Source organism: Plasmodium fragile, assembly GCF_000956335.1.
Source record: "Plasmodium fragile strain nilgiri unplaced genomic scaffold supercont1.67, whole genome shotgun sequence".
In the NCBI taxonomy this organism is placed as follows: Eukaryota; Apicomplexa; class Aconoidasida; order Haemosporida; family Plasmodiidae; genus Plasmodium; species Plasmodium fragile.
In genome coordinates this window covers 67049-80736 of record NW_012192647.1, presented here as the reverse complement: position 1 = coordinate 80736, position 13688 = coordinate 67049, and the positions used below count along the sequence as shown (strand labels likewise).

General features: G+C 31.6%; 3 protein-coding genes across 3 annotated transcripts; all 3 read right to left on the bottom strand.

Moving 5' to 3' along the window:
* Nucleotides 1-2827: 2827 nt before the first annotated feature.
* On the bottom strand, nt 2828-3374 carry AK88_04564 (uncharacterized protein; the record flags this gene model as incomplete). The annotated part of the gene is made up of 2 exons (XM_012482174.1): nt 2828-3076; nt 3246-3374. The coding sequence occupies 2 exons, from the start codon at nt 3372-3374 to the stop codon at nt 2828-2830; spliced, it is 378 nt and encodes a 125-aa protein (XP_012337597.1).
* Nucleotides 3375-5598: 2224 nt separating this feature from the next.
* Nucleotides 5599-7228, bottom strand: AK88_04563 (uncharacterized protein; the record flags this gene model as incomplete). The annotated part of the gene is made up of 2 exons (XM_012482173.1): nt 5599-6813; nt 7016-7228. The coding sequence occupies 2 exons, from the start codon at nt 7226-7228 to the stop codon at nt 5599-5601; spliced, it is 1428 nt and encodes a 475-aa protein (XP_012337596.1).
* Nucleotides 7229-9915: 2687 nt separating this feature from the next.
* AK88_04562 (uncharacterized protein) lies at nt 9916-11144 on the bottom strand (the record flags this gene model as incomplete). The annotated part of the gene is made up of 2 exons (XM_012482172.1): nt 9916-10833; nt 10965-11144. 2 exons carry the CDS (start codon nt 11142-11144, stop codon nt 9916-9918), a joined length of 1098 nt encoding a protein of 365 aa, XP_012337595.1.
* Nucleotides 11145-13688: the final 2544 nt, after the last annotated feature.

The window sequence follows — 13688 nt, the reverse complement described above, 5'->3', positions numbered from 1 at the left end:
AATAAAACAAAATAAGGAAAAAAAAAAAAAAAAAAAAAAAAAAAAAAAAGGCGGAAAATAACTCAAAATTTTATAATACCTTTTTGTACACCGCATTTTTATTGTATACGAATTTACGCGACATATCTATATATTATGGGTATACACCATATTTTTTCATCACAGTCTGTATTTTTCCTTTTAAAAAGAAATTTATACAAATGTAATAGGTTTCCTTGTCCACTTTAATATCAACTCAACAATGCGTTCTGTAACTTTTACATTTCCCAAAATGTGACAAAACAAATCGTAATATATGTGTACTGTTAAGAATTTGAAAAACACGCGCGTTATTGCAAATGCATCATCCCATTCTAACACATTAATGTGGCATGGTATATGTTTATTAATCATCACTTTAACAATAGCATGAATAGTAGGTGTTAACCTTTTTCCATAATGTCCTCATTGGACCGACCTATGCCCATTTTGGCCATTAATATTAATGACTCTTCACATTTAACGCTTTCTTCCAAAATGTACATGCAAAACATTCCTTTGGCGCATCTAATGAGCGTGACATATAGCATGCCTGTCCGGGGAGTCCCCAATCAAACACACGTATTCCCCAAATAAATGTATTAACTATTCTAAATTTCTACCCCCCGTCTTCCTTTACATTTTCTCCACATTTCCTTACAAAATTGGATTTCATAATTCAAATATGGTTCCTAAAAAAAGATTTTCTCCTCACTATTTAAAAGTGTGTAAAATGAACTACTTTTCTCTTTAAAAAGGATCCAAAATGCTCGTATGTTTAACTTCCCTTTTCTCCATATAGAGAACGAAAGCATTTCACTTTTCTACTTGCCCCATAGCCCCCTAAAATTTTCCCACGCATACATACACACACACATAAGTACATACGTACACATACACATGCATACATATAGGCATGCATACTTTGGCCTTCCCTCCCATGCTCCTCATTCCTTAAATAATATCCGTCTTCAACAACATTACGTCCCCATCACCGTACATGTCAAGACATATTTCTACATACATATTCGCCCCTCCTATATATAACTACACGTCTTCTTTCTGTGTTTCATACTAAACGTCCACTTGCTTAACACATATTCAAGCAGGACACGTAGTAAAAATCACCAAGTTTTATCCCCTTTTTCCTTACTTTATACCTTGAAACATTCCGCAATAGTACTTTTACCTTTTTGTACATGTTCTAACTTATAATGTTTTCAGTTATTATTGATAAATTCATTATGCACATATCTTAATTGTAAAAATAATTATTTGTATGCATAATAATTTGTAGCGTATAGGAAAACCCCCCTCATCTATATAAACCATTTTGAAAGACCATTAGAAATGCATTCAATTTAATCACTAATAAAAAAAAAAAAAAAAATTATTATGAATGAACATGTATTATAGGGGTGAAAAAGTAAAAACATTTCAGCATATCTAAAAGGACGAAATCTTTTAACACATTATGCACTTAAAAAGAGTTGTAAAATTCGTTTGAAAGGATAAAAACTAAATGTGCACGCCTATATATAGCCAATTCCATATAGCTCCTGGCACATCTTTTTATACTTATATTTTTCCTTCTCCTTTTTTTACCTCATAACAGCCTATACGACTTATATGAACTAAATAATTACAATTTTCACTTCTACACACATGTAGAGCAAAATTTTTCCTCTAATAAAATTATACTAACCGTAATGCACACGTCATATCATACATACTTTCTCAAAACATACTCTAAATAAAAAAGGTAAATTCATTAACCTAGTTCGATATTTCACATCCTCTTAATAAGTAACAGTATATTCTTCCTAACCTAACCGAGACAGAAGACATTTCTATCTCTTCTACTTTAAATCGCTGTAACATTTTTTGCGTACATTTATTTGATGTAACAGTAAATAGATAAAGACGACAAAATGTTTTCACTTCAATCGCAAATAACTTCCCTCCGGTTGTACCCACCAATGCTTCACACATATTAAGACAAAAACGAGCAAAAGGTAATTCCTTATTTCATGTCCTTTCACTACCTATACCTAATCTTATTAAAATTCATCTTCACCCTTTTTTATATAAAGTTCTCAAATATTATAACACGTTCGTGAACAACAAAAAATAAATTAAAAAAATGAAATTAAAAACTAATAAAAGAACAGCTCAAATAAAACGGCTAAAAAGTATGTAGCTGCTTGAATTATTCCATTGGGAACGAAGCATCAAATCTGTGGGAAATGATATTTTAAAAGTCTGTTGAAAATCCCTATACAAAATTCTAATCCCCAAGGATTTGGATGTTGCATTTATAAGTTTACCAGGCCATTTAATATGCACACAAAGCTTCTGTCCTTTTTTCAATAAACTAAAATTTATTTTCCATAAGGTTTATTTATGCATCATCCCCTTCTGCAAAATATCGTGTGTGTATTCCAAATAGTTGCAACTTAGATGAGGGGAGAGGTGGGTGGAACATATTATACGATAGTTTGAACTGAGCTTTAGTACATTTTATCCTTATCCTGCTCTACAACTGCCGATATGCGCTACCCAAATATTTCCTTCCCTCCTAGATCGGAATGTTTTGTTTCACCATTTGTCACTTATGATAGCAGATTGATTGCAGAAAAGCAAATTACCTTTTTACAACACCTTCATATGTTAATCACAGTCAGTCCCTTGTGATTTCGTTCAATCCTTTTCCATCGTCCAGTCCACCCCTAGTCCTGAGCTAATATTTCGTGACACCTCTACTCTATACTTTATATATACTGAATTGGTGAAAACTTGCAACATAGAATCATTCGTCTTCTTCGGATTCACTGTGCTGGTACTGACTCTTTAATTTTTCCTTTAACTCTTGTATAACTTTATCATAATCTTTGTCTTTTCTTTGGAAATAATTTTTCTTCTTCTTCTCAACGGTGGAAGCGTTTGTGGAATCATCATTCACTGGTTCGCTCAAGGGAGACTCACCCAGCATTCTGGAAAAACCATTACACCTTTGCAATACATTAACTGCCTCCTCATTTTTGACGATGAAAGTGTTCTAAGAAGTAAAAAATATATAGCACACATGTTTTTTAAAAAAAAAAAAAAACTACATACATAAAAAAAGAAAAATATATTCAGAAAGACAAAAAAAAAATATATATATGGACGCTTTTTAATTCTTCATTTTTTTTTTTTTTTTGCTATACCCTGAAAAAGAAGCATACTAGAGAAATAATAAACAAAACAAAAATCTTATACGTTCCAATTCTGTCGAAACCATTACTTTGCTTTCTCCTTTGCTCCATTAAACGTCCAGAGCAACTCTTGCACTTTTTCCTATTTTCTGCTGCCATAATGAAGGAGTTAACGCCTTATATTTTACGTGTCCTTTTATATAGGAGATAATAAAAAATTTTGTTTAATAATAAAAAGAGTTCGCTCCTTAAAATGTATGTTCCGTTATTCCCAATAGGTTAAACAAACACACAGTCATAATATTTATATATATTAGATTCATGCATCAAAGGGTGAAGGAGTCATAAGAACTGGGTGCCAGATCAAACCTATAATGTTACAAAAAAAAAATAATTTTAAAAAGCGCTACATGTGTGCAAAGAACTTTAAAATTAACACTCATTCAAATTAATACAATTTCTTTTTTTTAATTAATCAATCAAAAAACGAATCAATCGACGAATCAATCAACGAATCAATCAAACAACCGATCCTTACAACAAAATTATGAACAATTTTAAATAGTAAAAAAAAAAAAAAAAAAAAAATTCAATCGTCCCCTTGTTTTCTCCAGCTATTTTCATAAAGCAAAGTAGTTACTCAACAAAATAAAGTTAGAAACAAAATAGCAGTAAACCCCAAATGCTTCACACACCCAGACTATCAAACAGTGCAGCGCTACTTTTCATCTTAACTTGTAAAATTGAAAACACAAAAATTACATCATTTCATAATTCCCTCGAATTCAATAACTCACTTATGTGAGTTCACTCAAAACAAGAATTCACTTCGTTAGCAAATTACAACATTGACAAAAAGTGTTAGCTATTTCCTGTGTGCAATTTTAAAAAGCTGTTGTGTTATATACACCACAAAGATAAACATATAGCTTTTTTTTTTTATACTATTATTTTCTAAAGAAAGAAGAAAAAGAAAACCTTTTCAGTACCAATGTAGTTATGTAATCCACCACAACTATACTAAATGCTCTTCCTCCCTTGCCATCAAATTAAAATAATTCGCATAAAGCTCATTGTATTAATTCTATCGATGCATTCCACAAGCACTTTTTTTTTCTTCTTCTTCTTTTTTCTTCCTTTATTCCTCTCATTTTTATATTAACACTGCTATTAAATGTTAAGCAGATTATTCCATACACTATATGTTGCATGTTCCAAAAAAAAAAAAAAAACACAAAACAATTAAATGTTATTCTTGTTTCTATTCATAAAGGAATAGACTGTTTTCTCTAATAATACACCACGCGTAGAAGTGGTCCATTTGGTTGTAGAAGTAACTAATACGAAAAAAAATAAATAAATAAAGTGCAAAGTTAATGCGACAAAAACGTTCAAAATAGAACAAACAGACGGACGAAAGGACAAATTGTTACACCTATACCCAAATAACAACATTTGCACACTTCTTACACATCTTAAGCCAACCCAGTAAGGGCATAAATATACATGCACATAAAGATTTCTACAAAGAATGAGCATAAAAAAAAAAGGTTCCAATGGTTCAATAAGTTCTACTCATTTGTTCTAAATTCACTGCATTCTGTACATTTACTTCCATTATTCTGTTGAAGGATTGTGTGCTAATTTTTTTTTTTTTTACTCCATATGAATTCCTATTCGGTATAATTCTCACTATATTTCTGTTAAAATATGTGTTCTTACAATTTATCATTTATTTAGATGTAAACAAATGGGTCCCCAGGACGGGTAAAAATTTTGGCTGTAATTCATACATGCATAAAAATGTATAACTCCTTCCCCTATTCTATAAAAGACCCCAAACGGACGAACAAAAATTGAAAAAGTCCACACAGTAATATGTTGTCCCCAAATATTGTTCACAGCCACCTCCCCTGTGTTAACAATTGCTCTTCTGCTAAGAATTTCCCTCCGATTAGTTATCAAAGAAGAAATAATCATTCCTGTCCCCACCTCCCTCACATATGATGGCTCTCCTTCCTTTAACATTTGGGAAAATATTAGGGGAAAAAAAAACAAGATGCGCTTCTTTCCTTTCATACAAGCATAAGCAATTCGGCTGTTTTCCCCTCTCTCTATCTGTTTCTTTTTTTTCTCATCCTAATTATACCCATTTGCCCTTCTTCAGTTGTTACAATAATTCTGCTAACCCATTTTATCGACCCAATGACGAGGGGAAAAATGTAAATACATCCATGTGATGTGTATAAAATAATTTAAACTGCACACGCTTTTATATACATCCTCCTTCGTTATCGAAAAAAAAAAATTACCTCTTTTTCCGATTCTCCCCATTTTTGTCTACAAATAAAACCGGGCACACTGTAGCACCTCTAACAAAATGTTACTCTTCCTCTTCTTCTGCGTTCTGCTCTTCTGCGTTCGTCTCTTCTGTGTTCGTCTCTTCTGTGTTCGTCTCTTCTGTGTTCGTCTCTTCTGTGTTCGTCTCTCCTGTGTTCGTCTCTCCTGTGTTCGTCTCTCCTGTGTTCGCCTCTTCTGCGTTCTCCTCTTCTGCGTTCTCCTCTTCTTCTTTCTCCTCTTCTGCTTTCTCTTCTTCTTGTATCCTGTAACTTTTCAGTCTTGAAATTAACACCTCCTTCCATGAATTCAACATATTAGCTGTTAAGGCATTCCACGAATCCCTTAAATTATCTATATATGTGTAAAACTTTCCTCTATTGCAGGATCCCTGTTCAACTAATTTTTTAAACTCTAAATAATCATTGTGTTCCTTTTCCAGTAAATCCTGTGACATGCAGCTAGCGACCTTTTGCCATTCCTTTCTTTTTATATCCTCCGGTATGTTATATTCCTTCTGTATACTTCCACAGATTCTCCATAAATTCCCCATCACTGTTAAATGCTTATCTCTTCCAAAACCCTGAACATAATGCCATATTATAAACATGTCTTTTTGCTTTACATTATACGGTAGTTGTTTCATCTTAAAATTTAAATCCCTTTCTGTAATTTTCGTACTAATATCTGCCATCTTACAACCATATTGCAATTGGTCATTATCATCCTCATTATAAACAACATTCTTTTTTCTTTGTATATTTTCATAATTACTGGCGTCAGCGAAATCAAAATTTTCTTTCATTTCTTCTTTGCTTATTTTTTGGTACAAAATGTCTTCATGTTTTTTCTTCAACTCCTCTATAGTCGTTTTTTTATTTTCTCCATTTTTATTTTTCTTATTCTTCTCATTCCAATTTCTCTCCCTCTGCACAATCCTATTTGGAGTTCTCCTATTCTGGAATGTCCCTTCTGGCTTGACACACTGCGTCTTGCTCGTTACTGTAGTAACCTTACCTCCGTTGTTCATACTATTGGGTAATGGACGCTGGCCCATTTGTTTCATCCTTTCCTCCTTTCTTTTGTAATATTCTTCCTTGTACTTTGTCACATAATCACTCTCTTCGTCATTAAGCGCCACTCCAGCTACATCACCACATTTCTGCACTTGTTTGATTTCAGCTAATATTCTTGAACATCCATTGTTACCTAATTCTAGCTTTGAAAATGATTCCCACTCCTCACTTTTGTAGTACATATTCTACAAAAAACAATGAAAAAAAATATATATCGTTTCTCAAATAAAGTTCCTTTTTTTTGTTTTTTTTTTTTTTTTGGGGGTAAGACTAAAATTTGCCATAAAGAAATATATCGGAGGGACACATGCCCATGCGTACCGTATGTATATCTATACACACCACGCGCTTTTATGTACGATAGAAAATGAACACTTTATCTCCTACTTGTACAAAGAGATTAAAAAGGGTTAGAAAAAACAAAATAAATATTCCAGACCTTGCAACCCTTGTGTATATTCTACTTGTAATCATGTTATTCCCTTTCCCTAATGAACGAACGCAACCATTTCTAAATCTATTCTTATTCGCTACCCACGTAGAACTACTCTTTCCTGAACCACCATGGAAGCACCCACCACCACATAAATCACCATCCATTTTTTGTATATTACTAAACTTCCTAATTCTAAATGTTTTATTATTATTACTTTTTTTTTTTACTTATAGCTTCATTTAAAACATAAGCTAAGGAGAGCTCATATGAGGAGGTAAACTTGTTTGCAAAAAAAATCAAAATAAAAAAAAAATAAAATAAAAAAAACACACAAGAAAAAATTATATAACAATTATAATATATTACAAAATTTGAGATTAAAAAAAAAAAAAAAAAAAACTTCTACAAAAATTTCATCACCAAAACTTTAAAACGTAAGGAATAAAATTTTTTCTACTTGTTTGTAATTGCCATATATGTATAAAGCATACAACTGAATGGATAGGATAAATCTAATTGATTAAAAAGGGATGGGGCTGGGGGTAATATGTGCACGTTTGTACTTTACTATATTACCTTGTTTTTTTTTTTTTAAACATAAGAAACTGTACAAAGAAGAATATTTAGGTTTCATTTAAACTATATATTAATGATAACTGAGGCAATCAAACGAATTTTATTGTACCTCAGCCAACAACAATGCAGCGTCGTTTCAACACTCACATTTTAATATCACATTTTATAACATATTTATTTAAAAACACAGTCTCACACAGTGACAGGTGCCGCACAAACGACGCTTATTCAAAAATGAGCTATTTCGCTCTGTTTTTTAAAAAAAATGTGAGAGAGAGAGTGCGGCCACCAAAATTGTGATTTATATATTAAATTGTATTTTCTTCCTTAAGCGTAAGAGATAACAACAAAAAAAAAAATTATTCACTGAATTAACACAACTCGAATTTAAACTCTACAACCATGTTTGCAAACCTGTTTCTAAAAAAAATGATTTATTTTTTCTAAAATGTATTAATAGAACCATTTGATCTAAAAATCTAGAATAGTGTTACATTTCTGCTACTTTTTTTTCTTTTTCTCTTTTTTTCTTTTTTCTTTTTTTCTTTTTTCTTTTTTTCATTTTTCTTTTTTTCTTTTTTCATTTCTCATTACCTGTTCTATTTAAAATTGTACCATTTTTCTATGCTTTTCATGTTTGGTGCATAAAAAAAAAAAAAATAAAAAGAAGGAGCGAAATGCTCTCTTTGCTTAAGTAACAAGTACTACAAAATGTTATATAGCACATCTGAAGCATTGTAAAGCTAAAAGGGGGGAGGAATATGCAAATAGCATTAAAAAAAAAAGTAGTTATGCATTAGCATCAAAGGATGCTTTAACAGTTACATATAAACGGGCATAGTAATTTCATGCTCCTATGTTACACCATGCCGCTTCACACAACATGTTGACTTGTACCATCTGGCCAGTGTCAAATAGGTAAATATTTCGAGTGGGAACAACTTCACCAAATAAGAAAAAAAAACCTTAGGACGTAGAGGTTTCATAATTTTTATAACTTATTATGCATCCTCCCTTTGTCTACAAGTACACATATATTTCGCAGACCCATATATATGTGTGTGTGCCTACACGCATGTAATAGAAACATGATAACCTGAAACAGAAGGAGCTTAAATAATTTCACTCCACATCTTGTGTAAATTCCCTCTAAGACAGATATCTGTACATATTATAATTGCATTGCCCTTTTTTAACTCGTTTACAACTTTTTGAAAGCACGAAAAAAAGAAAGTCGATGGCAGTTCCGTATAAATATTTTTGTACTTGTAATATCTGTTCAGGCATATATTTTAGTTTACCCTTTTTGGTAAACAAGTCAAATGAATAGATTAAACAACATTGGTGATGTTAAGAAGCAAAAAGACTATTATACACGACTGGTATATAGTAGCACAAACAAATATAAAATGAGCAATTGGGAGTTGTATGTATGTATGTGTGTGTGTGTATGTAGGCATGTATGTATGTATGTATAAAAGGAAACTCCTATTCCGTGGCGCCAAAATGAGTGAACAGGAGAACAAATAAGCGCACCAAACGGGCGCAAAAATGGGATGAGTGTATAAACAAATAAGTACACATACACACACGAACACATTTCCTAATAGCTAAAAAAACAAAAAAAAAAAAAAAAAAAGACAATCGCAAGCATGTGATTTCCTTCTAATTTTACAATTTACTCAAAAAATAAACTAGTTAAAAATTATTAACAGAAAATCATATGCACAGTAAGGCCGGAGAAGAAGCAGCTCCCCCAGGTCTACATGCACATGTACACCTATACATATGCATATATATACATTTGTATCACATCTATGCGTCCTGTAGGCCAGGAGAAATACCCCCTTCCCACATTTTAAGAATGATTAATTTCACAGATTTACAAAAACATACTCTTCAGAAAATAAATTTTTCCAAAATAAATCCTATTAAAAGTACATGCTCTTAATTTTAAAAAGTGTAAAAAAGGAGGCAACCCTTTTTAAAAATTCTTCTTACCTGCAGACAACTCAATACAAAAAAAAAAAAAAAAAATTCGTTCTTATATAATTCATCCTTCTGTTCCTTTTTCGATAATTCATATTTTCATAAAGGCTTAAAAATTAGCTGAACATTTTAAGATGCCGCTCGTCGATCATCATTTGTGTAATGGAATTATATACCCTAATTATCCTTCTTCTTCTCTTCTTCTTTTTTCTTTTTTTGAATTCTAAGGCATCCTTTCACACACATCTTACTTTGTCCACCTACATACATTCGCACATATTCATGTTCACATGTAAATGATTTCTTCATCATCATTTCCCTCTGCACTTAAGTCATCGAATGTAATGCTCCTTCGAAGTGTTCCATATGCACTTTCTTCGCTTCTTCCTTCCCTTTCATCAGTAGTTTCCTCTGCACTTTCTCTCTCGCTTTTCTCTTCGGTTGTTTCCTCAGCATCTTCATGTCCATACCAAGGTGCATCTATTCTCCATTCAGAATCCCATGGCTCCATTTTTTTACTTTTTTTCTTTTTCCAAAACCTAAAACATGAGCATAGTTTTTTTTTTTTTTTTTTGCTTACAATGTAATATTCCCAGTTTCCCATGTCTTCATCATCTTCCCCAGTGTACCCTATACATTCATCTGGAACAAATAGCCTTACTCGTCCTATAGGATCAGCAAAGTGTACTTTTCGCTTTTCCTTTTTTGTACCTGTCTCCTTTTTCAAGCAGCTTCGCAGTACCTTCGCCTCGCCATTGGACGTAGTCGAGTGGTCGCTGATTGCTTCGGAGTTTCCACTAGTTCCTACAGAATCTCCGGAGGTTGTTGTGTCACTACTCGACCCAGCCTCGTCATCACTGGAGGTAGTCGCATCCTCAGTGGGCGATTCCGTATCACTATCAAGGTTTGCTGTCTCGCTGCTTCCTGCCTCCACACCAGCACCCCCTTTTGCCTTATCACTTCTAACGACCTTGACATTACCATTGGCTCCTCTCGCATGAACACTTGTTCTTGTCTCTTCTGTATTCGGGAAACCTTCCTCCTTATTCAATGAAGACGAAGACAACTTTTTCCTTCTCTGTATGTTAGCGGGAACCTTCCTAGAAGTAGAGGAAATTCTTTCTTCCTCGCCTAATTTTCTTGAATATGTACAACTCAGTTGCAACTTTCCATTAATATTTCTCTCATCAGAAATTGATGCATTCTATAAAAAGTAATTAAAAAAAAAAAAAATTCATTTGTGAAATAATGCTTCTTCAAAAATGACCCTTTTAACAAAAAAAAAAAAAAAAGCCCTATTGCAATTTTGTTCATTCATTTTTCCTATTCGCATACTTGTAAGAACAGATGTAGCAAGGTAAGAACAAAAAAAAAGAAAAATTTGGAATTTATAAAATTCTTGAAGCACCTTTTCATATCAATTTTATTCTGTTGTGACGAATGCTTAAAGAAATATTTGTTATTTCTTTTTCCTAAACTCATAGCTGTTATTTCTTCCCTAATGAATAGGACCATGGTCCAGCGTCTCATCATTCATTTCATTTATGTCTTTGATGTGATATGTCATATATTTTTTATTAAAGAACTGAAAATTTGTATTTGTCTCTTTCACTACTTTGGGGTAAAAATGAAGAAAAGGAATTCCTCATTTATACCTTTTTAATGTCTTTCCAAAAAAAAACATATACAAACAGGAATGCAGGTGCGTATTTTTGTGTGTATACATATATATATATATATATATATATATATATGTACATATATGTGTGTATATTTTTATATAATTACCAAGAACAATATAATTAATTATTATATGCGGGGCTATGATCAAAACATGGGCAAGCAGCATGGTCCGCAAAAAAAACCTTCTAATGTATACTTCACTCTTTTTTCTCCGTACGTTTTTATATACATAGGAAGGTTTCTGGACTTGTGTCCGTTCCGCAGAAAAAAACTATTTGCAATATATAACACATTTTTTATAAACAACAATGTTTGGCAATATGTTCATCCAACTCCATTTTTCCATTTAATCTATAATACAGCATTATATATATGTAATATAAATATATAACTTTATACAAAAAAAAAATAAACTGCCGTAACTATTTTTAACTTAAAAAATAACGTAAATGAATAGTTAAATAAATTCATCTACGTAAATACTGCATTTTACTGCTATATTAATTATGTACTAAATTTTAATAAGTTGTCTAAGTCTTTTTTTTTTTTTTTTTTTTTTTTACATAATTATTTTATTGCTTGTTTGTCCATTCCTAAATTTTGAAGAAGAATTTTAGACATTGCGCAATTAAAAAAAAAAAAAATATGCTAAAAGTTTTTTTCTTTTTCAATGTATAACGGAAATTTTCGCTTCATTACCACATATGTTTTAATATCTTTCTTCTTTTTTATTTTCCCCTTTCGGTATCATGTATTCTCCAACTTTATTCATAATTTTTCTTTTATTCAATTTGGGGCAATTTTTCCTGAAATGTTCGGCGGTAAACACAAGGACTAATGCGGAATGAATAATACTAAGCCATTTATGCAGTGTAGTGCAATAGCCATACCTACACTGGTGAATTTTTCAATCTTTAAAACCTTTTCCTCATTTTAAATTGTTCTCGTATCTTCCTTTCCTGCATTTACCTATTTTCAAGCGAATGAAAAATATTAACATTTTTTTATGCTGTCTATTTGTTAAAAACGCCTGCTTTTTTATATTTGCGACCGCTTTTTTTATATCTTTAAAAACCTTGTAATTATAAAACAAAAGAAGTATTAACTCAAAAAAAAAGAAAAAGACAGCTGTTTTTCTCCTTCCCTGCTTTTCCCGTAAAAATATACCTCAGATAAAATTACTACCCGTTCGTCCTATCCTCGGTCCCACATTTTCTCCTAAACATAATTAGAAAACGTTGAGCCAAATCTTTTCAAATGTTTAGAACGCTATTTATATGATGAAAAAAAAAAAAAAGCTTTTCAGTTTGTCCACATTAGGAAAAGTCCCTTACCCCTCATTAAAACGCCCCTTTCGTTCATATCTAATTTGCGCTCGAAAAAAAAAAGATATTTTGAGGGAGGCCAAAAAAAAAAAAAAAAAAAGCATGCACGTGCGTATAGTACCAGCATAGCATAGCTCTCATTTTTATAGTTCATCCAAAACATAAGCATATTCCCCACATGGCCTGGACATTATATACAATGTGTACACTCAACATGTGCTGCACAGGTGATGAGCTGATAAAGCTATTTTAATTTTATAAAAAAAAAAACACTTCCGCTACGTGAAGCGAAAAAGTCATCAGTTTTAGTAGGTTTGACAAAACGTAGAAAAAAAAAACAAAAGCAGTGGGTTTTATTTTATTTTTTTTTTTTTCTTTTTTCATACACACTACAAACACATAGACGAAGGTATACACATATGTATAATATAACATGTACAAAAGCATACATACGTGTAAGCACATTTGCATATGATGTTAGGAGGAGAAAAAGTGTGTATGATGTTTAAGGTCATAAACTGAACATACATTTTTTTTTTTTTTTTTTTTGCATCACAAATGTTCAAAAAAAAAAAAAAAAAAAAAAACAAATAAAAAAAAATAATAAAATAAATAACTTCTAAAAATTGTACGATCGGTGCATTAACTACCAAGGTATTTATTCCCACAACAACGTTGCTACGCTCATTTAGTGTATGAAAAATTTATATGCACATATGGATTATGCTTCCTTTCTTTGTAAATACTCTCCCCCCTTCTACACCTCCCCTTTTTTCACAGTTCATATAACTTTTTTAAAAAAAAAAAAAAAAAGGGGGGAAAGGCATAAAAGTTGTTCATAAAATTTGTATAAATATTATACACTGTATAAAAAATCCTATAGAACCAATAATATCGCTTCCATTTGTCATCCTTGTTAAACAAAAACATTGTTTATTTTTCAATCAAGATATAATGGTACATGGCCAAAGTCAATTTTTTAAAATTTATTCACTTCTTTGTTGTATAAAATTATAAGCATCCTTTAATAAAGATAGGGTATATAACAATA